Source organism: Tubulanus polymorphus, chromosome 8 (assembly GCF_964204645.1).
Source record: "Tubulanus polymorphus chromosome 8, tnTubPoly1.2, whole genome shotgun sequence".
NCBI classification, from domain to species: domain Eukaryota; kingdom Metazoa; phylum Nemertea; class Palaeonemertea; order Tubulaniformes; family Tubulanidae; genus Tubulanus; species Tubulanus polymorphus.
In genome coordinates, this window is record NC_134032.1 from 12,937,547 (window position 1) to 12,963,912 (window position 26,366).

General features: G+C 41.3%; 4 protein-coding genes across 11 annotated transcripts in view; 2 read left to right on the top strand and 2 right to left on the bottom strand.

Annotated features, from left to right (window-relative positions):
* The first annotated feature begins 491 nt into the window (after positions 1-491).
* LOC141910380 (putative G-protein coupled receptor 139) lies at positions 492-4,816 on the top strand. The gene is made up of 4 exons (XM_074801114.1): positions 492-584; positions 1,096-1,194; positions 2,654-3,771; positions 4,720-4,816. Exons 1-4 carry the CDS (start codon positions 492-494, stop codon positions 4,814-4,816), a joined length of 1,407 nt encoding a protein of 468 aa, XP_074657215.1.
* A 7,219-nt stretch (positions 4,817-12,035) lies between these two features.
* On the bottom strand, positions 12,036-13,016 carry LOC141910381 (green-sensitive opsin-1-like). The gene has a single exon (XM_074801115.1). It carries the CDS (start codon positions 13,014-13,016, stop codon positions 12,036-12,038), a length of 981 nt encoding a protein of 326 aa, XP_074657216.1.
* A 1,895-nt stretch (positions 13,017-14,911) lies between these two features.
* LOC141910382 (uncharacterized) lies at positions 14,912-15,865 on the top strand. The gene has a single exon (XM_074801117.1). The coding sequence runs from the start codon at positions 14,912-14,914 to the stop codon at positions 15,863-15,865; it is 954 nt and encodes a 317-aa protein (XP_074657218.1).
* A 1,394-nt stretch (positions 15,866-17,259) lies between these two features.
* Positions 17,260-26,366, bottom strand: part of LOC141909509 (neo-calmodulin-like) — a 44,506-nt gene continuing 35,399 nt past the window's right edge. For all 8 annotated transcript variants that reach the window (XM_074799926.1, XM_074799924.1, XM_074799925.1 and 5 more), the window contains 3 exons: positions 23,762-23,865; positions 23,055-23,202; positions 17,260-22,813 (listed from right to left, as the gene is read on the bottom strand). In XM_074799926.1, coding sequence (XP_074656027.1) covers positions 22,773-22,813; positions 23,055-23,202; positions 23,762-23,865 — 293 coding nt within the window. In that variant the 3' untranslated portion in view covers positions 17,260-22,772. The remainder of the gene's footprint in view (positions 22,814-23,054; positions 23,203-23,761; positions 23,866-26,366) is intronic.

The window sequence follows — 26,366 nt, forward strand, 5'->3', positions numbered from 1 at the left end:
TTCATCTAGGTATAGAAATAATCATTCTTCAATTATTTGGCGTACGAGGATTTCGGATTCGGTATAGATTGATATTCGGGTGCCGCTCTCGGGTCATCTGTAGGGAAGGAAAGGGCAAGGAAATAGAAGGCGTGAACTGGTAATGATGATTTGGCCGGGCAAAATACGAATGGGCAAAATAAGATGATTACGTTGGGGATTGGATGCGGCGAAGGCATCCGTATTTTCTATTTTTTTATTTCGTTTTTAGACTTGTAGACCGAATCGTGTTTGTTCAGCCGGTTCTGGCGACTTTTGATGAGTTTCGATCGGTATCGTATACACACGCCGCCGCCGCCGCCGCCGCCGCGGTGGCAGTGGTGTGTGTACTTGCCCGTATAGGCAATATCGGTATCACACACGATTTCAGAGCCGCAACCGACGTGCGGCGAGGAAATATAGCTCAGGGGCTTCATCATCATCATCGCCGCCGCCGCGATAACACCGAAATTATGAATTCGAATGATACTTTAAAATCCGAGCAGCTGTTTCAACCGATTAACGTTAAGTCCAATCGACAACAACGTCGATCGCGACGCTCACGGGTAGACCGCGTAGATCGGGGTGTGTACGGCAAACTGCCGAAAGACTCACACGCAGCGATTTAGCGCACACGGGAAGATACGAAATATGGCTTATAATAAAACGGGTTATGGCTTATTTTGTCCGTTCATGAAACACACTCATTGTCCGCCTCGTTAGCGATAATACGAAATCCCACATTTAGAAATTAAATCGTCTGAAAGCTAACGATTCGATTCAAGCTTCGACTAGATCATATTAGGACTAGGATGTATATTTACTTCCACAAGCAATTTGGATTCAGGCAAAGGATTGTTTTGACTGTTTCAGTTCTAGTTGCACATCGAAATATCTAGGACATATATATTATTCAACTAGAGTTTTAAAGGTATTTAATGATATTCTTTGCAGCGACGAAGACAACCGAAGTTAATTCTTCAACTTAATTGCAATATTTTACTCAATTCGGGACCAATCTATTTTCGTAGATAAAACTATAGTTCCACCTGGTTTTTTTTTCGTTTATATTTTTAGATGGACCTAACCGATGAATTGGGCGGACCGCTTGAATTGTTTGTGACCAGATATCCAAACAACATGAACGAGACTGTCAGCAGGTATTTGAATCAAGGGGTAAGTATAACGATATACCCATCCATACTAAATGCGGGTAACTTCACGCATGGCGCAATCAGAGGGCAGACTGTAATTCTCTATATTGAATTGAATTGAGTAGCTCATTGGGATAAGGCGTGATGTTCTTTAATTTCTGAGCGACAAACGACGGCTGAGTGACTAATATGGGTTCGAGTCCTGCTATAACGACTTAAAGGCCAGTTTCGAATGGACGTTCGGCTAAAGAATAGCAATTTCTTATTACATGCTGTCTGTTATTTCAATCCGGAATAAAAAGAGCCATAAGACTAGTACATGTATAAGCGAAAGGGAAGGCCGACTCCTCCTCAAAATTCAGCTAGGTACCGCTAGTAATCTTGTCTTTTGATCAGCGCCCTCATCGTTAGCGATAAACAATGAATTCTTTAGACTGGTTGCCGGTCTCTAGGTCTCTATTCTTAATAAGCGTTTTTCAGAACTTGTTCAAGTCTTAAAACCTTGAAGAAAACGCGATCCTTAATTATTATACTCGTGGAAAAAAAATACTAAATTTCCGGGAATGTATTGTTTTTTTTGCTGACGATGAGGGCGCTTATCAATTTCGAAGATCGCAAAGGCTAATGAATAGTGACGTCACAGAGTCGGCGCTCCTTTAGTTTATATTTCTATAGTAGAGCGTATATTCTGGATGGAAAGAATTCCAGAATCGGTAGTAACAAATCGAAACCGGCCTAGATCAATGGCGCTTTTCACTTCGCCCGCTGCATCGGTTTTCGAATTCAAAATCTCGTGCCCCGGTTCGGCGAGATCTGTGAGCCCGTAATCCTACCTCGTTACGATCAATCTCATCTCGAATGTCGAAGAACGTAAGTATAATTACACACACACAAGACATCAGCGTTCAGACGAACGAGCGAGGGCGTAGGAAACAAGAGATAGAGAAGTGTGGCTGATTAGTTGTAAACATGGTTTTCCTGACACAATCAACAACGCACCGATGATTCCGGCAATCAGGCATCGGGCATAATCCATCGTAACGTATTCCTTTCAGTTAAATGTGCGTTACGTTTGGTTATGTTCCGTTGCTAGTTTGCATATACAACACCATAAAAGGCGAACTGTGACCCGAAAGGTTGAGATGACGTCATTATTTTTTGTGCTTTTTTCTGTTTTTCTAATTCCATGTGAATGTTATCATAGTTTGAAGTAACGAATGAATACTGATTAATAGATATGAAATGATAGTAAAAAAGTAAGATTTGTATCCTTAAACTTTACCGATTCTGGGGAGTATTAATCCACTGTCTAGAACCAGAAATATGTTTCAAAACGAACTACAAACATCAGGCATCAGACCTTTGATCCATACGGTCCACACTACAGTGGTGAATGTCAGACGGGGGGATTGTTCTAGGCAGCATATTGAAATCTACGTCCGATTCTACAATAACCACTCGAATTTTTTCGTCCTTTTCAGTCGGTCAATGTAAACTGCATAAACAAACTCATTCAGGAATATTTCAAAAACGAAACCCTGTCGTCGAAAGGCAACTGTACCGTACAAGATGTCGACGAGCCGTTTGTATTGAAGTTCGGCACGATGTTCTACGCGTACGTGACGCCGCTGATAATCATTATCGGACTCGTCGGCAACAGCATCAGTTTGAACGTGTTCACCTCGAAACGCATGAAGCGTCACAGCGCCAGTTGTAGTTACTACCTGGCAGCCCTTAGCGCAGCTGACCTTCTCGTACTTATCGTTTACGTACTAGTCGAATGGCTCAAATCGGGCCTGCCCGACTTGCCGGGCAATCTGCACCTGGGCATCGTCGACGTGAAAGGCGCGTGCCATATATTTTTGTATCTGTCGTACGTTGTAAGGTTCATGAGCGTGTGGCTGTTGGTGATCTTCACGTTCGAACGCTATATCGGCGTCTGCAAACCGTTGCAGAAAAAGAAGATCTGCACGCGAAAGAGCGCCCGCCGTATTATCAGCGGTTTGTTTTTGTTGGCCTTGTCCGTTTCGATATTCCGGCCGTTGATGAGCGGCGTGTACGAGGTGCTACCCGACTCGGGGGTCTACCGATGCGTGATGAGTCCGAACCTTCACCTGGCGTCGTTTCTACTCGACAGCATTTACGGTATCTGCGTGACACTGATCCCGTTTATCATCGTTCTCGTGTTCAATATGATGATCGTACGGAAGTTGTTCCGGCGAACACGTCGCCACAATCGATTTCAGGGATTCATTTCTCAAGAGGGACGAATACGAGTTGAGTTCACCGTGATCTTGTTGGCTATATCTACCTGTTTCATTACTCTGAACTCGCCGTACTTCGTGGCTATGTGCTATCAACGTTACCAGGCCCACTTCGGCGAACACCTATTCATCAACCATCTGTCGATCGAAACTTTCTCGTTAGTCGACTTCAGAGCGTTGATCGGCATTCTGAAAATCACCAAGACGATATTCTTCGTGAACTATTGCATCAACTTCTTTTTGTACTCGATCACGGGCGCGTACTTTCGCCGCGAAATGCGAATGGTGTTTTCGTACAAGTTCAAACGGACCACGGAGCCGCGCGCGTCCAAATCGCAGTCGGCCTCGAGGGATCAGGAAAATAACCACCGACACGTACCGGAGCAGCCCGCCAGTGCGCCGTCACGTGTGGCGGTAAAAAACACGACCGCTTCGACGCCGCCGACGACAAATCACTCGGGAACGCGCCAGGCTCGATCATGGGTGTAGAATGATTTGAAAATAGCATAGTATCTCAAATTGATATTAGGGTATGACTGCAGTTTAGGTGTCCCTAATGGTTATGTACCTAACCTTACCATAACACTATTCTTTAATAACACTTGCGCCACCCAGTGGAAAGGTGACCCAAACTGCAGTTAGACCCCAGCGGCGCTTTTGTGTGGCAATGGAGGTCAGATCCATAGGGTAGGACCACAGGGACCTGACAAAAAAAATTTTTGACCCAGTATTCTAGGTACTTTAAATAAAAAAATATTTTTATATATAGTACCTAGAATACTGGGGTCAAAAATTTTTTTGTCAGGTCCCTGTGGGTAGGACACCAACCCCCTTAAATTTTCTGAGTGCCCTTCTTTTTTTCTTGCCCCATTTTTTACGTGTTTATAAATATATATTTATAGTTTCAATGATTGCTTGATTACGTAGATCATATTGAGATCAGAGATGCAATGAAAGGTCACTTGAATATAAGTCTAGATTTTCGAAATCTTTTGGAGGAGGACCCCCAGACCCAGTCAACCCTCCCCATCCCCCAAACGCGAGCTTCGCACCTGAGATTCCTGCACAACGCGGGCTATGATGAATAGTTGCCCTCTTTTCTGCACACCCCGTTTTAAGAAATCCTATCCGCCCCTGAGTAAGCGACGAGGATCAGCCAGGTTTACAAATCTGGTTAGTCTCACATATTTATGGGGGAAAGGCACAATCTCTACGCCCAATTTGCAATTCAGTGAAATAAGTGTTATATATCACGGACATCGTATGGAGACGTGCCCATTAAGTCTATCATCTCACACGCTGTTTAGTACCACCACTATGTTGTGGTGCCTCGATGCCATCAGGTTTGAATCCCTGCTGAGAAGGACGGTTAAAGACTAGTCCGGTACCTTTTTCACACGATGTTGTTTTCGATATAGCCACCGCACGTCAATCAATTGCCAGGTAATCTTTCGGTGGCCTTGTTCTCGGGGCTATACGTCGAGATTTTCATTTCCAAGAACCGTGTAAACTAACAGTGTTTATGATAAACACACCAGATGTCAGAAAACCGACGACGAATTGGCTTTGATTCCTCGTAAATCAGTCAACCACCGGAGGGAGTTAAACCAAGCTACTTAGCCTAGTTTAATAGTTTTAAGTTAGGTTCTTGTAGTTGGGAGTTGAAATTAATTACGTCTCGCCCCAAGGTTTGAAAAGGATGACTCTAACCACCCGATATTTTCGTTAACGAATTTTACATTTCTATATATGTATTATGACTGGTATCGTTTTGTCCGACTGTATAAATTGAAGGTTTATATAAAAAGAATTCAGATCCTAAAAGGAGTAGATTTAATGACAATAAATTCCAATTGCTTTATCCTAAACAGTTAATGTTCTTTATAATACCTTCTTTATTTTGGGACCATTAAAAAACTTTGAGTAATAATGACTTTTGCGTCAGAAAGAAAAATGTCTCTGAAATATGTTGGCGTTTAGTGTGAACAGTGGCATTAAAAAGGAGGATGACAGCAGCGTTATAACGGGTTTTGACTGTAATAGACTCTGAATGCATTATCACGAGTGTTATGAGGTTTCGATGTCGTTTTGAAATCGATGGGAGATACATATTTGTCTACTATTCACCTTCGAGTGTAAGATAAATAAGGCTCGAAGCAAATGCAAATATAACCAATTTCGTTTATCGCGATATTCTTTGAAGAAATAATTACCAAAAGATGAGTGATTGTTTCGAAATGTAAGACAATTAGTTACGAGCGAATTGTGTGTATTAAAAATGAATATATAGAGATGTTCCACTCTCATTGCAAATGTATCCGCAGCCTGGACCGTCTGCCCCTTCAGATAATCGATACTTTATCACCGTTCGTCCAAATTGAATTTCTGTTCGCCCAGGCTTCACGTGCGTTCAAGATTTCACAATAGAATTTCTTATCCAACGTGAACTAACAGTTACAAATCTATAGCAGCCATCAGGTCATTACCGATCTTTTCCACTATTCGATCATATTATAAGATACTTCAAATTGAACGCAAACCGCAATTAATGATTATAAAGATACCGCGGACCGGCTGCTTATAACTTGGTTAACTCCAAGCATGTCGTTAAATCACTTGTAGTTATTTCCTTACGAAACCACAGGTTCAGTTGTACAAACGTTAATCGTGTCTCGTTCCTAAACCATTCGTTCAATGCAAGCAACCTCCTGTATTCACGTTAACTCCTTAAGGCCACTATTTCCTTCGATCAGCATGCAGCGAGCTTTTTGATGAAAATTATGATAATTTGGACGTTACTCGGAGATACGTAGATTTCCGAGCAACCGGTTGGTCATACTTTTCCACCGGGAATATTTTAAAATGGTGATCATCGAGACTTCAACCGAGTCTTAATTAAGGGGCGGTTCATGGTTGCAAAATCGGCACTTGCACAAATGTAACCATGTGTCCTGTAAACAGTTACTGTATATAGAATATTGTTTATCGCTTGGTGTATGGTTGTATTATCGCGTTTACGTATTTTAATTATGATCTTTTGTAAATAGGACGTATAATATTGGAAAGAGTCGAATCAAGATGTAAGAGTCGTTTCTATTGTAATCCGTCGTTTACTTTGCTGGACGACACAAAAATAATGTTGTTGTTGTTGTTGTTGCCTCTCGAATGTTGAAAGAATTGATTTTTGAAATATATACCAGTAAATATAAAAGGCACGTACGCAATCTTTTTGTTCTGATCGCTTGTTTTATGGGTTCGAGATTTCATCCAAAATAAGTGAGGAAAGGCTTGAACTAGAGAAGTGTCGTCCAAAAAACCATCCAGCCACCTGCATGGACTCCGAGCTGCCTTAGATGAATCGTTGACCAAAGGATTTTCCACTTTCCGTTGCCAGGGTTCGACGACTGCACCTTACGGACAACACGGAGCAGTTTATCTGCCTGTAATTTATGTTTCAAAAACACGAAATGTTCCGATAATTACGTGCGCGGTCGTCCTCTAAGCAGCTTACCAGGAAACATCAAATAAACAATAAACCTAACCTCGCTGGCCAGTGTCCTATTTCCTCCGCCCGAAGCTAACATCATCATGCAAAACAACCGTAAATACACTATGACAAAACGATTTCTTCATCTTTTCGTAATTCGGATGTTTTATTGAGCACAAATTTTTGAAACGTAATTCGGCTCTATTTTAGATGGTAACATTTCTGTTTCATTAACACGATACGGGTGATACACAATCACCAGGTCCATCCTTGAAGGTTTCAATGGCGCCTGCAAAAAATAACATTGGAATTGGAATTACTTTCGAGAATTTTAGATAATACGTAATTAGAAAAGTAGAGCTTATATTCTTCGGAGTTCATTTCGAGATCTCAAATCTAAATCTCATCTCCACTGAAACGGTAAATGTAGAACAACATTCAAGTACAGAATTACCGTTCCTTTGATGACGGAGATTAAGATAAATCTCGAAACTCTCGGATAAAAAGTCTTTGAAATGTAATCATTGTGGGATTTTCATCACCGGGAAAGCATCGGTTAATCCATCAAAGCTGTGATTCAACACGGTATAATCCAACATAAGATATCTCATGACATCTCATGATACAAGGAGGAAAAACGTTTCGACTTTATCCGAAAAGTCATCTTCAGGCATAACAGTCATTTTCAATATTCCTGAAGATGACTATTATAGTATATAAACGATATTTTGAATATAAACTATACAGCTAAAAGACACTTTTGGGCTCGTTTTTCTCTTTTAATTTTTGGATTTTCACCGTTTCATCAAAATTCCCAGATTAACCATAATATTAAGTGTCGTTGATACGTACGCTTGGCCATGTCAACATCGTTCAGTTTTTCAATCTCATCCGCATCTACAACACGAAAATATACAAAATCCTGCCTTTTATTAAAAGCTGCGAGTAAAATTCTACTTCAATCGACAAAGTTCCCCGACTGAATTTCAAGCATCGCTGGTTGTCTAATTCACTTCACAGAGATTTGTCTAGATTACAGAGGCGCAGAACACCACGTCAATGTAAACCCATATTATGCCTTCAGCTTCAGACATAATTTGTTTGGGTAAGTTTTTTTTACGATTGCCATACAACTAGACCACATCATGTCGCGGGCCGATAGTTTCGTTTTTTTTCTATCTAATGGTGAGGCTATCTAGATATGGAACATGTATTCTGCGAAAAGTCGGTCAAAGTTAGAACTAGCGAACTGAGCAGCATAATCCTCGATTGCCACAGTAGCGTTGGTCATAGCCCATGTAGGTTACGCAATGACGCCAAACGAATGTTTACACGGGTCATATCTATTGGACGTATGAACTGTGACCTTAACGCGTCATTTTGGACGTAAAACCCAACACACACGATGCAGGGAAACACGAAACACGTAATCAGTTTCCGTATTTCCTTTCGTCATGTGCGTCGGGTTTTTCTGCTTACGCTTGACGTCCAAAATGACGCGCCACCGTGACTTCGGTTGCATTACTTCTACCGGTATACCTGTTTCATTCTAAATGGCCAAACCAAAAAGATTCTTACGTAATGCTTTCCTTTCAACAGCAGCATCAGCAGAAATGCTGAACATGCCGACAGCAACGAGAACAATCATCAGGCATAGGAGTTTCGTTTGTGACATCTACAACAAAAATAACGGAATTTACCTGATTGTGACCATCGGTTTTTTAGTAGAAGTCAAAATTAAAGTTGAATTTTCAAAATGTCATTTTTGGATTCAATATTGGTCGCAATTCAATGAAAAAAATTGCCACCACTTTATGCGCACTAAAAGTGCTGAAAAGTGCTTACTTATGCATAATCCATACAAACCGTATGCAACACATTTACTTAGAACGTCAGTATCTAAACGGAAATCGCTCTGGGGCCCCATATCGGAGCATCAAATTTTTAAAACATTTTAACAGGGGAGGACCCCGGTTCATCAGATGAGTTTGATCAAATTTAGAGCGAACCCACCCGCATGGTCCTCACGTTACGGGCCTGATTTGAAATCGCTGATCTACAAGATCCAGTATCACAGTCGTCAACTCAGAGTTAACATCGCTTCATTTTCAACGAGTCAACTCTACTTATTAAATCTTATCTCACAAAACTGTCGAACTGGCTCCATATCTACAGTTCTCAGTGGAAAATTAACTAATTTCAACTCGGGGTAAACGCCGTGACGCAAAACTGTGGATCTAGATCCAGTAATCCATTCTAGACTTGATTCGTTGAAAATGAATTGTAATTTAGAGTTTTCTCTTAATCACAACTATGGAACCTGATCCAGAAAGTAATTTTACAGGAAAGAGATATCGATTTACAATAGTGATGAAATGTCAAATTAGAAAGCAGTTTCAGTCCAGACACAAATAATATTACCTTGATAGCTGTGTAACACGTCCGAATATCTTCGCGCTGAATAATGATGCCTGGTCGTTTTAGCCCTAGTTTATACTTCGGGATGCGTGATCGCAAATAATTTAATCTTGTAAGTCATTAAGATAAAGCAATCGAAAAAATATCGTTATCAGTGAAAAACCGTGTTTTTGAATTTTTAATCTGTGTATAAGCCGCCAAAGGCGCTCGCCGGAAGCTCTATTTAATTAAGTTAATCGCGCGAAGATAACGTTGAGATAAAGCGCTGCGTATGCGCTAGGCCATATCCTTCATCGGCAGGATTCGAACCCGATGGCACGGAGTCTCGCGAGGCCATCGATCGGTCAACTCTAACCAACGCGCTCGCCCTTAAAAAATGAAAACCAGTCGCCGGTAAAGCGAAAGAGGATTGTCTTATCATTGCACGCTCATAACTTTCTCAGATCTCAACTCCCGAAACCGCCTTAAACCCACGACTAAGAAATTTGATCCAGACGAATTGAAACTCACGATATTGTGGAGTTGAATATCTAGCAGAATCGATAACATTACCTTTACGTTATTCCATATGCCCTTTTAGCAAGTTTCTAAAACCAACCTCTAATCGATTGGCAGATATGATTTCTCATGACCCCAACAAATAAAAAAAAAATATATCCAAAACAGATATTGATTTGTCATAAGGGACCCAAATGAACTGAAAAAATAAATATGGGGTATGCCCTACTGCCAAAAGTATGTTTGGGCTTGAGGAGAGAATCCCACAATGATAATAAAAAGTCCGAAAAAGAAACCTCGAGATAGTAGTTTATTTCAACGTTTCGACTATATCCTAATAGTCATCTTCAGGAATAATGTAATTAGGATATAGTCGAAACGTTGAAATAAACTACTATCTCGAAGTTTCATTTTCGGACTTTTTATTATCATTGTGGGATTCTCTCCTCATCGCGTCAACACGGATATAGTGTTCTACCAATCGTGATGTTTGGGCTTCCCAGGGTTAAAGAGAAATAAATTCTAAAATAGCGAACGACTCTGGAACACTGTACAGAACACTATGCATTCACCTGTCTGTCAATGGATAGAAAAGTGGTAAGGGTATAGTATATAATTTTCTTCAACACACCGTATGAAATCCTTCTCTACAATTATAGTCATTTCCCAACATCGCATTTGATGGAAATGTTAAACGCTTCAGTTGTGCAGAAATGTTTCCCTCGTAGTCGCGTCATTTGGAATCTGATCGCAGTATCTATGATAGGACCGATTGGTTGGTTTGGTCTGGTATCCAATTCCGTTACTATAGCTGTGCTTTATCGGCTCCACAAGACGAATAGCTCCACGACTTCGCATTTCGTTTTATTGTTATTAGCCGTTTTCGACATCGTCTGTTGCGTCGCGATCATCATCTACAACCATTTCGTTTGGGTTTTGAAATTGATTCGCCACGGAAGAACCGGACTGTATTTAGACATGGGTTTAGGGGCCCCTGAACTTTACATAACGGGTAATTTAATCTCAAAATGGGGTTCTTACATTCGCAACGGCCTGACGCTTTTAGTGACGTTCGACCGAGCATTTAACATTTGCTTTCCACTCAAAGCTAAACGCTATTGGGGGTTTAAACATTGTTATATATTTTCAGCCGTTTGCGTAATCGTATGGACTGCCTTGATGTGTGACCGCGCGCAGAATCGAATAGTTGCGTACGTCAACGCGACGTGTACATACGGCTTGTCAATCCGCGACGTAAAAACTATTTTTCAACCTCATAGAAATAGTTATGTATTTGAAGTCATATCGACGACGTATTTACCATTCGCTCTTATACCGCTACTGAATACGATCATGATAATTAAACTACGAATTCACGCGAGAAATAGGAAGAATCTGACAGGCGCTGATACGAGTAGAAAAACTAAACAAGATGGAACCGGCCACAGAATGGTGTTTGTTGCATCCGCTTTATTTATGGTGTCTGTTTTTCCAGATATGGCATTCAACATTCTGTTCATGTACTTGTCATGGTCTGTTGTGTGGCCGGTTTTGCTTTTGAATGATGTTTTTCAAGCCCTGAATTCATCTGTGAACGGTATATTCTATTATGTATACAGTAAAAACTTTCGACAAGAAATAAAGTCGTTGCGCTTCCAAAGAACAGTCTAAACTCTTTCATATATTATTTGATGATTTTACCTATAGTGTAAAACATTTAAGTGAAGCTGGCGTACACGGGTCGATCATGAGCATTCACAAATTGGCGACCCTCACAGTCGAAAATGAAATGCGGCCATATTGTAATCACGTGGCACCACTTCACGGCCTGTGATCCATCTTCGCTTGCCAGGGTTAGATTACCACCTATCGGGGCCCTCACGTCAACACAAACCCTGCCACAACCCTTCATAAAATGGATATGTAACACGAATGGAACTACCCGAATCGACGACAAAAAGGTCACCTTGAGTGATACGATAATACTGATGAAACGAAAGTACTGTAGCGACCCATCCGCCACCTATCGGATTACCCAATCATTGGAATAGACTACCAAAGCTCAATACAAATCAACTTTATTTGCGATTAAAAATCGATTGTAGTCAGGGGGCTCGACACCTCGCGACGCATTGTATCGAGACCTTATTTAACAGATGCAAAGCCTACGTCATGGAAAAAAATTCCCAAGAATGTTCACGATCTAGTGATCGCCGCGCGCAAGTCCTTCTGGAATTGTTGACTGCTAGCCACGTAAACGAACCCGTTGATCACGTGATTCACGTCGTATATCATTTGACCGAATTCATAGCCGAACAACAAGAACGCCCCGTACGCCGTGTCGCAATGCGTCCAGTAGTACAGGCCGGTTTTTTGAGCCGTGCCGTATTCCAAAAACAGCAGTTCAAACAAACCCGCCGGGAATGTAGATACCAGAAATACCAAAGCCGTTGTTACCACGAGAACGGTGATCTTCCTCGACGCGTCTTGCTTCTTCGCCGTTTGCGAAATCTGTTGTTGTTGTTGCATATTCGCCGATTTTCTGACCGAGGATATGATGACGGCGTTAGTGACGGCTATAACCGGTATCGGACCGTACAGAGAAAGTACGTTGACGACGATTTCGTAGATAAACGCTATGTTTATTTCATCGATCTGACAAGTTGTACGGATGTCGTGTTTGTGCGGTTTGAAAAAAATCGACCAAGCGAAATTGTAAGCGGCCAACAAGCAAACGGCGCCGGATATGCTGACCTTCGCTCTTTTGATGGTGCATAAAGATGCGGCCTTCAGAGGTTGAGAAACGGCTACAGCGCGATCTACGGTCATCAATACCAGAATCCAAATAGCGACCTGAGTAGGACAGACGGCGTGGAACTGTCGCAGTACGCATTCGATCCGATTGAAACTGTATCCGAATTTGTTCATCAGCCATTGAGTTTGCATCGACACGATGGCGTATAGATCGGCCACGCCGAGAACGATCATGTAGAAGTGTCCCGTGCTTTTCGACGCGCGTTTGTAACTGCCCAAAACGACTATGACGAAACTAACGAGGCCGATGATCGGGAATATGAACGCCATGTAGTAACGCATGTCCCGGATGTGCAGCGTCACATCGGTATACAGGAGCTGAAAACACGCCGGGCTCGCAGCCGGTCCAGTGCGATTTATCATCACTCGATATTTTCGGTGTTATTCTAAAATTTGAAAAAAACACCAAGGCCCGGTTTTATAGACTGGTACTAACTTTAACCCTGGGCTAGCCCGACTCATTTTCAGTCGACTTAACCCCCAGGTTAAATAAATAGGACCCAGGGTCCAGTTCCACAGTTCTGAGTTAAGATTTGACTCTGGGTTAACTCATTGAAAATGAACTAACTTTAGCTAAGAGTTAATTCTAACTCAGAACTGTGGAACTGGGTCCAGTTCTACAGTTGTGTGTTAGAGTTAACTCTGAGTTAAAGTTAGTTCATTTTCAATGATTTAACTCGGAGTTAAATCTTAACTCGGAACTGTGGAACTGGACCCTGTCTATAAAACCAAGCCCAAGTTTAGATTTAGGGATAATTTGTTTGTCAACTATGATTCCCATTTGTGATATAAACAAATTAGAATTAATGTTGTACGATGCATTAAAAAATGCATAGTAATAAAAAACAACGTTTGTTTTGAGATCTATCTAAAAGACAACGTTTTCGTAATTATGAAGACCTAATGTTACAAATGATTAAAGACTGTCTTGCTCAAAAGATGCTTAAGGATAACCCGCAGATAGATATCGTAGTAACTATGAATTTTTAATTGTCACTGTGTCAACTATCCACTCTGGAGTGGTTAGCTCTAACCAACTTTTGAGCAACTGGTCCCTGATGCTTGAGTTTCTAAGACACTGAGTAGTTGCGCTACGTACCTCTAATCTTTCAGTAGACAATTCTTCGTGAACGGCCGTGAATACAGCACAAAACTGGAGAATTAAGAGTCCTTTTCGTAATCTTCGCGAGACTTTTAATTTATAAAGCTGATGGGTGTGGTGACGTTATGGGTTGTGGTATCTTCATTTTTTGTCGTCTGGTCATCTGAACACACGCGATGACAAGATGCGACGGAAGTCTATTTACAAGACTTGACGTCCATCTGACTGCGGACTTCCCGTTCGGACCGAATGGTGCTTTATTGTCGTGTACACGCGATCTTCAATAAGCTTTTATGAATTTTGAATATTGAACATCTTAACGGGGTCTCTCTCGATAACATTCATATATTCGCGTGACAAAATGTGCAGAAGACGTTCAGCCATTTTGTGACGCGAAAGAATAGGAAAATATTGTATTGTGTTGAATTTCGTTGGATTTTTTCTTGTTTATCTGTCATTTTGCTTTCTGAATTATACTCAAAATGTATACAACGAGCCGACACAATAACGTTGAATTTATCCCCAAAAAGCGTTTAATCGTTGTAATATTTCTGGACCCACCAGAGTTCAACGGGTAACGAGTTGACTCGGAGTTTACTCGTTGAAAATCAACTGATTTCAACTCACCAACAGTTAACTCACAATTGAAGTGGATACAAGGTAAATACAGAAATCGTATGATGATATGAATGATTACAGGCCCGTATTTAGGGGTGGGGTTGGGGTTAAAATGCATTAAACCATCGACGCTACGTGTTATACCCTACGCTTACAAAACGTACGCAATCTAATCTCTACGACCAGTATTTCGTCAATAGATATATCTTCTGATAGATTCTTGACATATTTCATCAATAGTATATCGTCCATCCGGATTTCTTTGAGGATTAGAATACATATAGCCATCGGCGTTTATGAAGTTATCATCGTAGTTGTTACTTGATACGTACTTAACCTGCGCTGGGACAATCAAGACTGCCCGCAGCAAAACACCACCTGGACCAGACGTAATACTATAAGGGTCTGCAATTCTGAATATACTTCTAGTAACTAGATTTGCTTTCAGAATGACGCCCGCGGGTTCAGCGATTAGTTCTCATCTTACGGTATCGGTATCGGATTCGAGACGTCGTCCTCTGTAGTAATAGTCGACCTGATGTCTATTACGAACAGTACGGTCGTCGAATCGGCTCGATTTTGGATCGGGCGCGTCGTCCCGCCTATTTTCATTATCATCGGTTTGATCGGCAACGCCTTGGCCATGTTGATTCTGTCGCAATCGCATTACCGACGAAACACCACGTGTCTGTACATGCGAGTCACTTCTATCGTCGATACAGCTTATCTAATCGGCAGGTGTCTTCAACGCTATCTGTTCACTATGATACCCGCTATATTATCTTCACCGCAGATTAAGAAACCCCTTTGCCTCGAATATTTCTTCGTCTACACAACGGCCGACGATATTTCGTGCGTTCTGCTGCTCGCGATGACCGTCGAACGGTCGCTCGTACTCGCTTTTCCGTTCAAGTCCAAGCAGCTATCGACGATGCGACGCGCCTGGGTCACTATCATCACCATCGTCCTTATAGTCGTTCTATTGAGCGCTTTCAATTTCATTCGTTCGCGTCACGATAAGTACCGCGTCTGGACGTGTCCGTACCACTTCCACAACGGATTCGACGTCGTCTACGACACGGTGCACGCCATCATTCCGACCGGCGTGGCGTTTTTACTCATCGCCCTAAACGCGTTCATCATCGTGACCGTAACGCGAAGTTCAAAGGCAGACGTCGGTAAGCAGGTTCAAGCGGCGGAATCGACATCGTCGGCTAGTCATATCACTCGTTCGCTGGTCGTCCTGACAACTTCCTATTGTCTGTTTCGCTTCCCGTTGACCTTGTATAAGATCATGTATTCGATGCAGTCGTACAAGGCCGGCTCCGGTCTCACCGACTCAGAACACAGTTTGATTTTCGACGTCACTGTTTACTGTCGCTACGGATACTTCGTTTTCAACAGTTACATGTACATATTATCGTGCGCTAAGTTTCGCAAAGAACTCGGCATATTTTTCGCTGGTGGGCGATATTTGGTTTGCTTACGTTAAGATTTTTTTCAATTTGTGCCCCTTTCCGAACCTTCCAACTCAAAAGCTCCTTCGCTAAAGGTATCCATGATCTTCTATAACCTACTCGTCGCGAATACGCATTGACTGTCTGGACTTAAAAAACCCTTGAAAAATGACCAAAATAAACGGGATACGAACACGCAATCACGCAGGATAAGCGTAACGTTTTCCCACAGCGCTATCGCTGCTCGCTTTCAGAAATGCCGATTTTATAACTACATGTAGCTTTACCCTAATTAGCTACCTTATAGTAATAAACCCTAAACCCTACCCCACCCCTAACCATAAACCCTCTTGATACTAACCCATCTGATCTTCAGAACTAGTTTCATCGATTGAAAAAGCCGCCATTGTGTGTACGACTCGGTCAGGATCTAACATTTACCAGGAATCCATCGATCAGGACTGATATGTTTTCTTTTTGGTTTGGCCTGATTTCATCCGTCCAATATTGCTGGATTAATCTAACATAAAGTGGATTTCCGGAAGGTGCCTAAAATATTCAACCTTTTGATGAGCTAGATTTCTTAATCTTATATCTATGAAAGAAGTAATATCTAAAATCGGGGCAAAATTAAAAAGTAACATGCAGAAATGCACGCGCTCCTGTCGAATCAGAAAATTCTGGTCCAATTCCACACGAAGTTCTGGACCCAGTTGCACAGTCGTTGCACAGATTGGCCACACGAAATGTTGGTCTTAAATCTTAAGTCTTATCTTCAGGAAGTTGTTAGATTGATCACAGAACCTGGTTGATGCTTAAGAGACTAAGCTCTCCCTGGGTGATGTCTCCTTATGTGGCAGACCACTGTTTAATTCGTACCCAGCGGCCTCGGTAGCTCAGTGATAGTGGCTGGTTCGAGTTCTGCTGGCTCCTACAGTGTGCGGGCAACACTTCAAAGGCTGAGGTCCCGCCATGTGGTTGAATAATCAAATAGGGTTAGCCTTGGGAAACCAAGATCCAAACATTACTTTTACATAATAGTTACAGGGCATCTCCCCTTATGGTACAGCCCCCGGCTTGGAGATGTCATTTTCTCTAAATGTATTTATGTGAGTATATTTTCAATCATGAGAGTGAATAAAGTATTCATATTCATATTCAAACGATGCATTTTTAACAAACATCATCATACGAGACAGCGACCTGGGAAGATGTCTTACTGTCGTTCTCAACCAATCAATGGAACCAATAGGTGGCGAGTGCGTGCATGAGTGCTCGTCGCCAGTGGTCAGGCCTCGCGATGCCACCAGGTTCGTATCCTTTCCGATAGAGGACGCCACCTCGTAAACCGGAGCATGCAACGCGCAGACGAAAAAGAAATACTCAACGAATTGATATCTTAGTAATAATTATTTATTGGAAATCTACATCAAATTTACACGCTTTTTTTTCTCATATACAAACAAGGGTTTTTTGATAAGATACCAACGGAAAATTCTGCTTCGAAAATGGTGTTCTCGCACGCGGGAAGTTATTCTAAGCAGCGGAACAGAAAATCGCCCGTACGTTATACGATATATCATAATTATCACAGAATGTGTCTAGACTTCGCTGTTGAAATATCAATTGCTGAATTCGAAGAACGATTACAGGACTTGAATTGTTTGGAGCGCGTGGTCCTTTTCGAACGAGCAGAATTTTACACGACGGATTTCATGAGGAATTAAATAATAATACAGATTTATATATTATTCGTATATGTTTTATGTGTAGAGTAACATGTACAATATATTTGCATAAACTATCGATTTGCACGTACTTTTTTCGAGGAGTAAGATTTTCATATTTATAGGGGGTGTAAAGAGGCGCGGGGTAACACAAAAAGTAGTTACATTCTACTACGTCGTTACAATTAACGATAATTTTTTTTCATAAAAAGGAAAGATCTGGGAAAACTAATCGTATTTTGGCTTGGACACTTTCACCGCAATTGATGGATAACTATGTTATATAGAAAATGAAATTCACCACGATCAAGATACTACCAGATAGCGCTCTATGGTATTATACCATTTGTCATAGTCTAACTTACATTTTGATGCAATCTATAAGACAGGGCCACTTGCACTGTCATGGTACCATACGAGGACCATTTTAGTTCAACAGCAAGTCTAACAACTTAAACCAGTTTTAAATTTAGTCTCGATTATGCAACCGGCCCCTAAATCAGTTGCACAGTATGGCTTCAAGACCGGTTTAAGACTGATCTTTTAGACTAGACCACTATCGGACGTAAAGTCACGCCTGTACAGCTGGTTCCGGGGTCAAAAAGCAATTTCCCATTTTGCAGAAAATAGAAGGCGGCAATATAAAATACAGCGCAGCGTAAGTATTTCAATTACCTTAAAACAAAGGGAAATAACAAGAGAGCTTGATGAAAATTGCGCATCCGCTCTAAGGTTTTCAAGTTTCCGATTGGGACACTTTTTGTTTGTTTTGTCGATACCTCTCGTGTTGGTTGGTTTGTAGGTTGGTTGGTATAAATGTATTAAACGCTGTATAAATTATATATATATACACAACAAAAATATACTGAGCGATTGTAACACACTGGTAAATATACAATAATGTTGGATCTTTTTTCTGGTTTTATATTTGGAACGTTTCTCATTAAATCATCATCATTATCATCATCCATGATATTCATCATTCTCACTTGAACCGATTATTTCTGAATCACTACATTTATCCGATATACAGAATGAATTGAATGGGCACCGGAAACGTTACTGTGGCAAGTGAGGATCCACCAGGTGTCAGTAGTGGGCAGAGCGCATCAACTACTGTGGCCATAGAGGATTCCACTCATGGCAAGTGAGGAAAGCAAGACATCAACTACTGTGATAATGCAAGAGATTTTTACTTGTGGCAAGCGAGGGTCCACCAGGTGTCACTAGTGTGCAGTAGGACTTCAACTACTGTAGCAGTAGAGGATTCCACTTGTGGCAAGCGAGGATCCACCAGGTGTGCTAGTGTGCAGTGGGACTTCAACTACTGTAACAGTAGCGGATTCCACTTGTGGCAATCGATGGAACGCTTGGTGTCTATCGACGTTTTCTACATGTCATTTCAGATTCAAACCAGAGAAATCAATAACACACGCGTGGAAGGAAGTCTTCCCAGGCTTCATATTGCGAATATAGTGAATGTATATTTGAGGGAGTGATTGCAAGATGAAGATTGATACCTCTGCGTTACTAACTGTAGTATATTGGTGAATATCGAAGATGTCTACGTGTGCCCACACCTAGTTTCAAGCAAGAAAGATCAGAATATAGACGCGCATACGACACATACCGAGACTTTATCCGAAGCTTCGAACTTTTCTCGAAAGGAGCGAAGCCTAAATGCAATACGTGTAATTACCCGGTGTACTATACCGTTCATTGTATAATTCGGGCTATCACCCACGCGTATGAAGGATGGAAGACGTGAAAATACGTGAAGACAGTTTGATAGCGTCTAATTTAGGTATCAATTTGCTGCCTGGGTCCCACAGCACATCAGACATTCGATATTTTATCGCTGTTTTACCAATTTTTGATCGTTCGTGCTTCACGTGTGTTCGGTACTTCGCCTGAGGCATGTTTCATTTGAAAATGGACTTCAAACACCAGAAATTAGATATTTTCAACACGCTTTCAAAAACTGATCGTCCAAACTACACATCTGTTCAGGAATTCATCTGAGACATTTTTGATTGATAATAAACAGCACATAGATCACCGATAACGCCAGAAAACGATGTCTCGGGGAATTCGGTGTTAAATATCAGAAATGGGTGGCTCCAGGTCGCAAATTGATATCTGCAGCAAGTTGTACACAGTAATCTACATAATTCGAATTCTAATCAGCTCCATAATCAAACTCGGTTTCTAGAAATAGAAACATCGTATTTACGATACATGTATATATGTACATCTATCAAATTACCTTATACTAATTTTATTTTCTGTTATGTACGTTTAGTGTTGAAATCATATGAGTCAAATTCGCTAACAATAAATTAAACCATATTTTATAAGTTTTGTAGACGGATTACTCAAAATACATTCTCGTACCACTCGAAATCGAACCATTTTTTTTGTCGTAGCACACTATGATCGTTTACAAACAAACTAAACCCATCGAAGGTCCATCGATAAGACTGGTCTGAAGTTATATTAGACTGATCTGGAACTTTGCCTTTGTTGCACAGCCCATCTTGCCGATTAGTCGTTAAAACATAGTTTTCTAAATTCTGTATTGGATGGTTCACGAATGAAGGATCAAAAGAGAATCGATTCAAAAATGCCGTCTAGGTTGTGAGTAAGCGATCGGTCTGGAGTTCAACAACATACTGATGGTTTTGTATTGAATATCGGAGACATTAGCTAACACAGAAGAACGGAGTCATCCCAGAAACACAGTTCGATAGTAGTAAAAATACTTAAATAAGTTAATTCAAACAGATATCACGATAAAACCTACGTGGTAGATATGCTAGGCGTGTACGTGACAGACCATAAATGCTTCTGTGGTAATCGAGGATCCACTAGGTTCGCTAGTAGTTAACCAGTCTCCGGGCTACTTGATTTAATCTACACAGATACGTCACAATCAAAATCTCATTCTACGAAATGAATCTATTATCGATTGTCACTATTTTCAGATTTGTCACGAAATGATCAAAAACACAGAAGAATTCATGAATATCTGAAGCGTTTGAATTTCCATGTATTTATTAATTATTTGATTGCGAATGGTATCTTATTGATTTTGCGTACTTTCAAGTCCCGCCGTTTATCATGTGATCCACCAATTTAAGTCTACTTTCTATAATTACTAGCGCTATATAGAAACAACTTATTGCTTAGCGTATATTTAAAACTATTCGGCTCATTCCTTGTATTAAGGATTCAATGTTGGTTGGAAATGAGCGGATTAGAAATAAAACCTAAGACCGTTTGATGCATAAATTGTGTGTAATAGCTGGTGTAACTAGAGGACTCCGCGATCTACTGCGGCAAGTGAGGATCACCACCACCAGACGGCGATAGTGTACGCTAGAACATTAGCGCTAATTTATGCTCATCTTTTTAACGATCTAATTCCTAATTTCCTAAAATCGTTGTATCATATCTTGGAATGGTATTATCACAATCAGGGACCGATGTTAAATCGTTTTTAGACGCATTCCGATTAAAAATGCCCATACTTTTAACACAATAGAATAATCTATGAATCCTGAAGCTCAGAAGTCAGAATTGTAATCGAAGGAAATTAATAGCTGTTGTCGTATTTCCCCATCAGCATGCGTAAATACTCGTCATGGAATATTCTGATTGCCTGTCACGGCTGAGAGTTCTTTTATTATTTTCTGGCCATCAAAATCCTCGGATATCGAATTCAGATTGACTGCCGGCTATTTCGATTACTATAGACGCGTTCGTCACAATGAGAAGATTTTCGAGTATATCGTGTCATAGTCTAAATCACTGAGAAATGGATGTTAAATTAAAAACAGTTTATTCAGACAATCGTTAGAGGAACGTATTGGTTGTTTTCCAGGTGAAAATGTCTTTCGTATAATCGCATTCCAACGAAGGCATTCAAAATAGCAACTTGAACTAAACGTATTTCAACTTTGAACAAAGAAATTAACTAACCTTTTTTTAACGTGCAATATTTGAGATCAAGTTCGTTAACGAGAATACGAAGGGGCGCGCGGGCGACCTACGTGCCCCTTCGAACAAAAAAAAAAACGTTTTAAAATACAAACAAAACACACCCATTATTGAGTAATTAAAGCAGATGTGATTATAAAGATATGTATCATGCGTTCAAACGACACTTGAGGAATAAACGAGGGTTTCCTGCGCTTTGAGAGACGCCTGCGGGCGGTTCGGCTTGCGTTGCGTCAGTGCGTACATTTCGTAGATAGCGCTGTGTTCTGGCGGAGCTGCGAGAGCTGGTACAGGAGAGCATCGGTGCATTGAAAACGACGCCATTTTGCAAGTCAGTCGACTACTCTTCCAGGCGGGCGTCCGTTTTGAAAATACACCTCTGTCCAAAGAGCAACTGTGCGGCATACCATAGGGCAGGTTTCGATTGATCTCTGAATATGTTCTTCCTATTCCGGAAAAGCGTAATCTGTTTCAACGTGATAGAAGCAGCCGGTAGAGTATGGTCGTCGTTTTTGATCGGTGTCTACCGATTTTGGAATTCTCCTCTGGCGCGTTTGTTTCAACCGTAATACGCTTCACCTAAATACCGCATTTTGTAAACCTGATAGAAGCGGCCGGAATACGCGCAATCGAAACCTGGCCAAGTCAACCGCAGGATGCACCGCACTTCCGCAACGCAGCCCCCGAACCGCACGCACGCGTACCCCTAGCTTCATAACAACAAGGTAGATTTTTTTTCATCGGATTGTTATATAATACAAAGGTGTACACGTTATTTTCGTTCGAGACCACAACCGCGCTGAATTCATAGCCACTCTCAAACGTAACTTTATCGTCGCAAATCCGCCGAAGCTCGCTTTTATTTTCGATTAAATCCGCGCACACGCGCGCATGACACGGCGTCGATTGAAACTGGTTGAACTGTCGTTACTCGCGTCACGAGAGAGATTCCGGGATTCCGGGATTAGGTTGTTGTTCTACAGCACCACCACGATTTACGTCAAGACGATATGAGTATTTTTGCGATGCAATTCATGATAAGTAGTTGTTGTGGTATATATATATATTTATATAGTAAGTAATGTTTTGTTTGTTTGTTTTTTTTTTAAAGTTTGCATATTAACAAGAACAACTGGCACGCGTTCGTTTTCGCTTTCTATCTCCGCGCGTTTCATCCGCCAAATCCTTAAACAAAGTTTCTCTAAGATTCACACCTCTATGATGTTTCCTGTTTTAATCGCATCATTTTAATGAATTCTGAAATGCGAATAGAAAAACACGTTTATATAAAGCAATCCGACGGAACACTCTCAGTCCGCGATATTGATATAGAAAATCCCATGCTTAAGCCCGACGCATGGAAACGCGGAAACGTGGAACGATGTTTCCGAGATCAAACCTGTTTCTTTCCACGTTTCTCTCTTTCCCTGCATCGTGCGCGTCGGTCTATTCAGAATGATGAAACGGCGGGAGAGACCACCTCCCCGATAACGCATACCTTCGTAATTAATTCTGCCATCACCGTCGATATCTGCTTCTTTGATCATCGCTTTCACATCTTCGTCTGATAGAGGCTGCCCTAAGTTGTTCATTGTAAACCGTAGTTCTTGGGCGTCGATGAATCCATCGTTATCACGATCAAACACCTTTGAAGATAATTAATAATCAGTGATAAAGGGGCGAAATCGTAGTTTATATAAACGTACAACAACAACAAAAAACATATATAAACATGGGTAGAAAGGTATTGATTGGGCTTGTGCGCAGTAGGTACGTTAAGATAACAAGGGGTCCTCAAGAAAACGGTGTGCAATAGGACATCAAGTACTGCAGGAATATAGGAGACCGGCCTTGTGGCAAGTGAGGATCCACCAGGTGCGCTAGTGTGCAGTAGGGTATAAACCACTAACTCAACCATTAGACGTGTGGCAAGGACGTTTGGACAAGTTGACTCTGGACTTCAATACGTCAACTTTGTTTACGTTTCAATAGTCATGTTAGTCAAACTTTTCTCCAATTAATCCAAACTTTGAGTAGAAAAGTGAGTCTAATATACATTAAGATATTTGGTTGGGGGAATGTTAACGGCCAGTTCAAAGTTCGATGGGAAATGAAGTATATTTGACAAACTGTAAAGCTACTTTTGTCCGACCGTGCAGTGGTTAGGCTGGTGCCCCAATAATTAAAAGATAGAAATATATTTACTTTAAACGCTTCCCGCATTTCCTCGTCCTCCGTTTTCGGCAGTGTTTTGATAGGATTATTCGACATCATTCTGAGAAATTCCTCAAATTCTACGGTGCCGTTACCTGAAAAGGGAAAAAAAGAAACAAAATCGTAAAATAAGAAACGACCGTAGAACAGCCTCAACAACGCTAATCGCCAGGCACTTCAAATGTAGCCGAAGGCAAAATGTCAATATCAAGATAAAAAGATGTCGCGCTAGTTCATCATGGTGATCTATCAATCTTTCAACTTCAACCCGAGTAAAGAGCAGTCTGATTGGAACTGTCAATTCTTAGCGGCGATGAGGTTTACTGCAGCAGAGTCCCACGTTACCGTCAGGTTAGAACCCTGTCAATGGGGATGTCTACTAGGGCGCGGAAGTCATAACGGCAATGTCTCGCGATGCCATCAGATTCAAAATTTGAAACCGAGATGGGTCTACCAGGGCAGCGTATGACGCAGGTTCGAATTCCTGCTGGGGATGGGGAAAAGTACTTCAAAGCACAAACGAATCAAATTGAAGATTTTCAATCGACTACATCAAACCCGGTTCTCTAAACGGGTTACTCGACCGATTCAATGGAAAGCATTTACCGTAGCCACTTATTGGTTCATCACAACAAACCTTGTATCTAACTAACCCGATCAAAGGCCCAGTTATTATGACTCGAGTCTTTAAATGGTCTTGAACGTTAGATTGGCTATACATCAAGATAGGCTTAGACTGTCTTAAATCTATGCCTTCCCGGATGCCGGATGCGCCGGGAAGGGCCAGTCGAGACTAAAGCTCAAATTGACTGTATGGATGGGCATCGGCGACTGATAAGGAAGCACCCTCATAGCACAACCGACTCGAGTTGACGATTTTACGTGTAATGGCAGCAGAGAGCTGGATCCAGTTCCGCAGTTGTAAATGATAGTTAACTCTAAATCAAATTCAGTTCATTTTCAATTAATTTTATCTCCAGAGCCAAATTCTCTAACAGAAACTGTAGAACTCGATGCTCTGCACGCGATATCGTTAAATGATGATAATTTATAGTTTTCTCCGGGCGAGTTTCATACGTTCGTCGCTATCGACGGCGTTTATCGTATCTCTCAGCTCATTAAAATATCATAAAATATTATTTCCGATTTCGGATATCTAATTTAGCGAAGAATGATAAATGGCAGCAGCAGCAGCAACAGCAGCAGCAGCAGCAGCAGCATCAGGATCAGCCTTCTCTTCGCGTTCAGATACTATTGCAGCGTCGAAATGCTCTTTGCGCGTATCGTCGTTGCTTTTAAAAGATTAATCACCGTCACTTCTTTTGCGCGTCGCGCGTCGCCTTAATTTTCATGCAAAATGGGAGCCGTCACCGTCGTCTATCTATTATAAGCCGACACACGCGTCGACCGCGTCCCATTTCTATTATAAGCCGACACGACGACTTTAGCGCCGAATTTTCGAATCGTGCGCGTGTATGTGCTAGATAACCCTCGGGATGGATTATCGAAACGTGTTCAGAATTCTGCGCCGAAACACGGGTCGATATTCTCATTATATCTCCCGTATTAGCTTTTATCGGAGAATTTCGGTCTAAAAAGCGCATTCGATTCGAGTGTAATTGATTTTGTTGCCGCGCGGACCGCGAATCGACTACGAGGATGACTCCGCCGTATCTCGGCGTAGCTCGGATTCCGCCGGGATCCGCTAGGTTCGCCAGTGTCGCTTTGATCAAAATCGAATCAACTTTTCTCATTAGCAAATCGATTTTCAGCAAATACGGCAGCAAACACGCAGCAGAAAAGTGAATCTACTGATGACTTCCAGGTTGACATTCGATTGAAAATGATCTAATTTTGATTACGTAATAGCGACCTTATAGTCGCGCCATCTGGTGGTGTTGCCTGATTATTTGGCTGTATGTAGGACTAAAAGCGAGCGGTAACTTCTACCAAATCATGGACAACGCTATCATGCTCTATGTTAAAAAAATTTCCGTAAATGATATCGAGAATCTAAATCGTTTATAGCTTGGCAAAAACCCAGTATTACTAACGCCCCCTAACGGATTTTTGGAAAGGCAGCGTTGCCGTTCGGTTATAACGTACAAAGTTCCAGACTAAAAAAAGGTTTACTTAGAACTTTGTAATAAGCGTACATATATCTATATACTAGAGGTGCATGCGGCATGAAGAGATACAAGTTTCTATTGTAAATGTCAGAATCATCGCATCCTGCAGAGTTGTACCGGATGCTTTGTTTACATCTCGCTAAGACTTTAAGAGAAATTTGACACGTGTTTGATACGCGGTGAATCAACACTAACAGCAGAAATATTAATAACTCTTAATCACGAATATCATATGAAACAAACGCGAGTTAGTACCGCGTTTCTCAGCACTCGTGGTTCCTACGAAGTAGTTGAACAGAGCTGTTGAAGGATTTCGGATACGGAATTTGCAGTTTGTGTCTTCGTAAATCGGAAAAGGTCGAGGCATTTTGAACATGGTTTATTGGACAGGTTGTTCGATAGTCAGATCTCCTATATGTCCCGTGATTTAGCCGTGTCTAATTTTATTCGTAAATACAATAGTAAAA

Bases quoted from the DNA above. Each gene is read 5' to 3' on its own strand.
- LOC141910381 (XM_074801115.1), bottom strand. From the start codon at position 13,016: ATGATAAATCGCACTGGACCGGCTGCGAGCCCGGCGTGTTTTCAGCTC.
- LOC141910380 (XM_074801114.1), top strand. From the start codon at position 492: ATGAATTCGAATGATACTTTAAAATCCGAGCAGCTGTTTCAACCGATT. The intron at 585-1,095 runs GTAGACCGCGTA...TTATATTTTTAG, and splicing joins GTCGATCGCGACGCTCACGG to ATGGACCTAACCGATGAATT. The intron at 3,772-4,719 runs GCAGTCGGCCTC...GTGCCCATTAAG, and splicing joins GAGCCGCGCGCGTCCAAATC to TCTATCATCTCACACGCTGT.
- LOC141910382 (XM_074801117.1), top strand. From the start codon at position 14,912: ATGTCTATTACGAACAGTACGGTCGTCGAATCGGCTCGATTTTGGATC.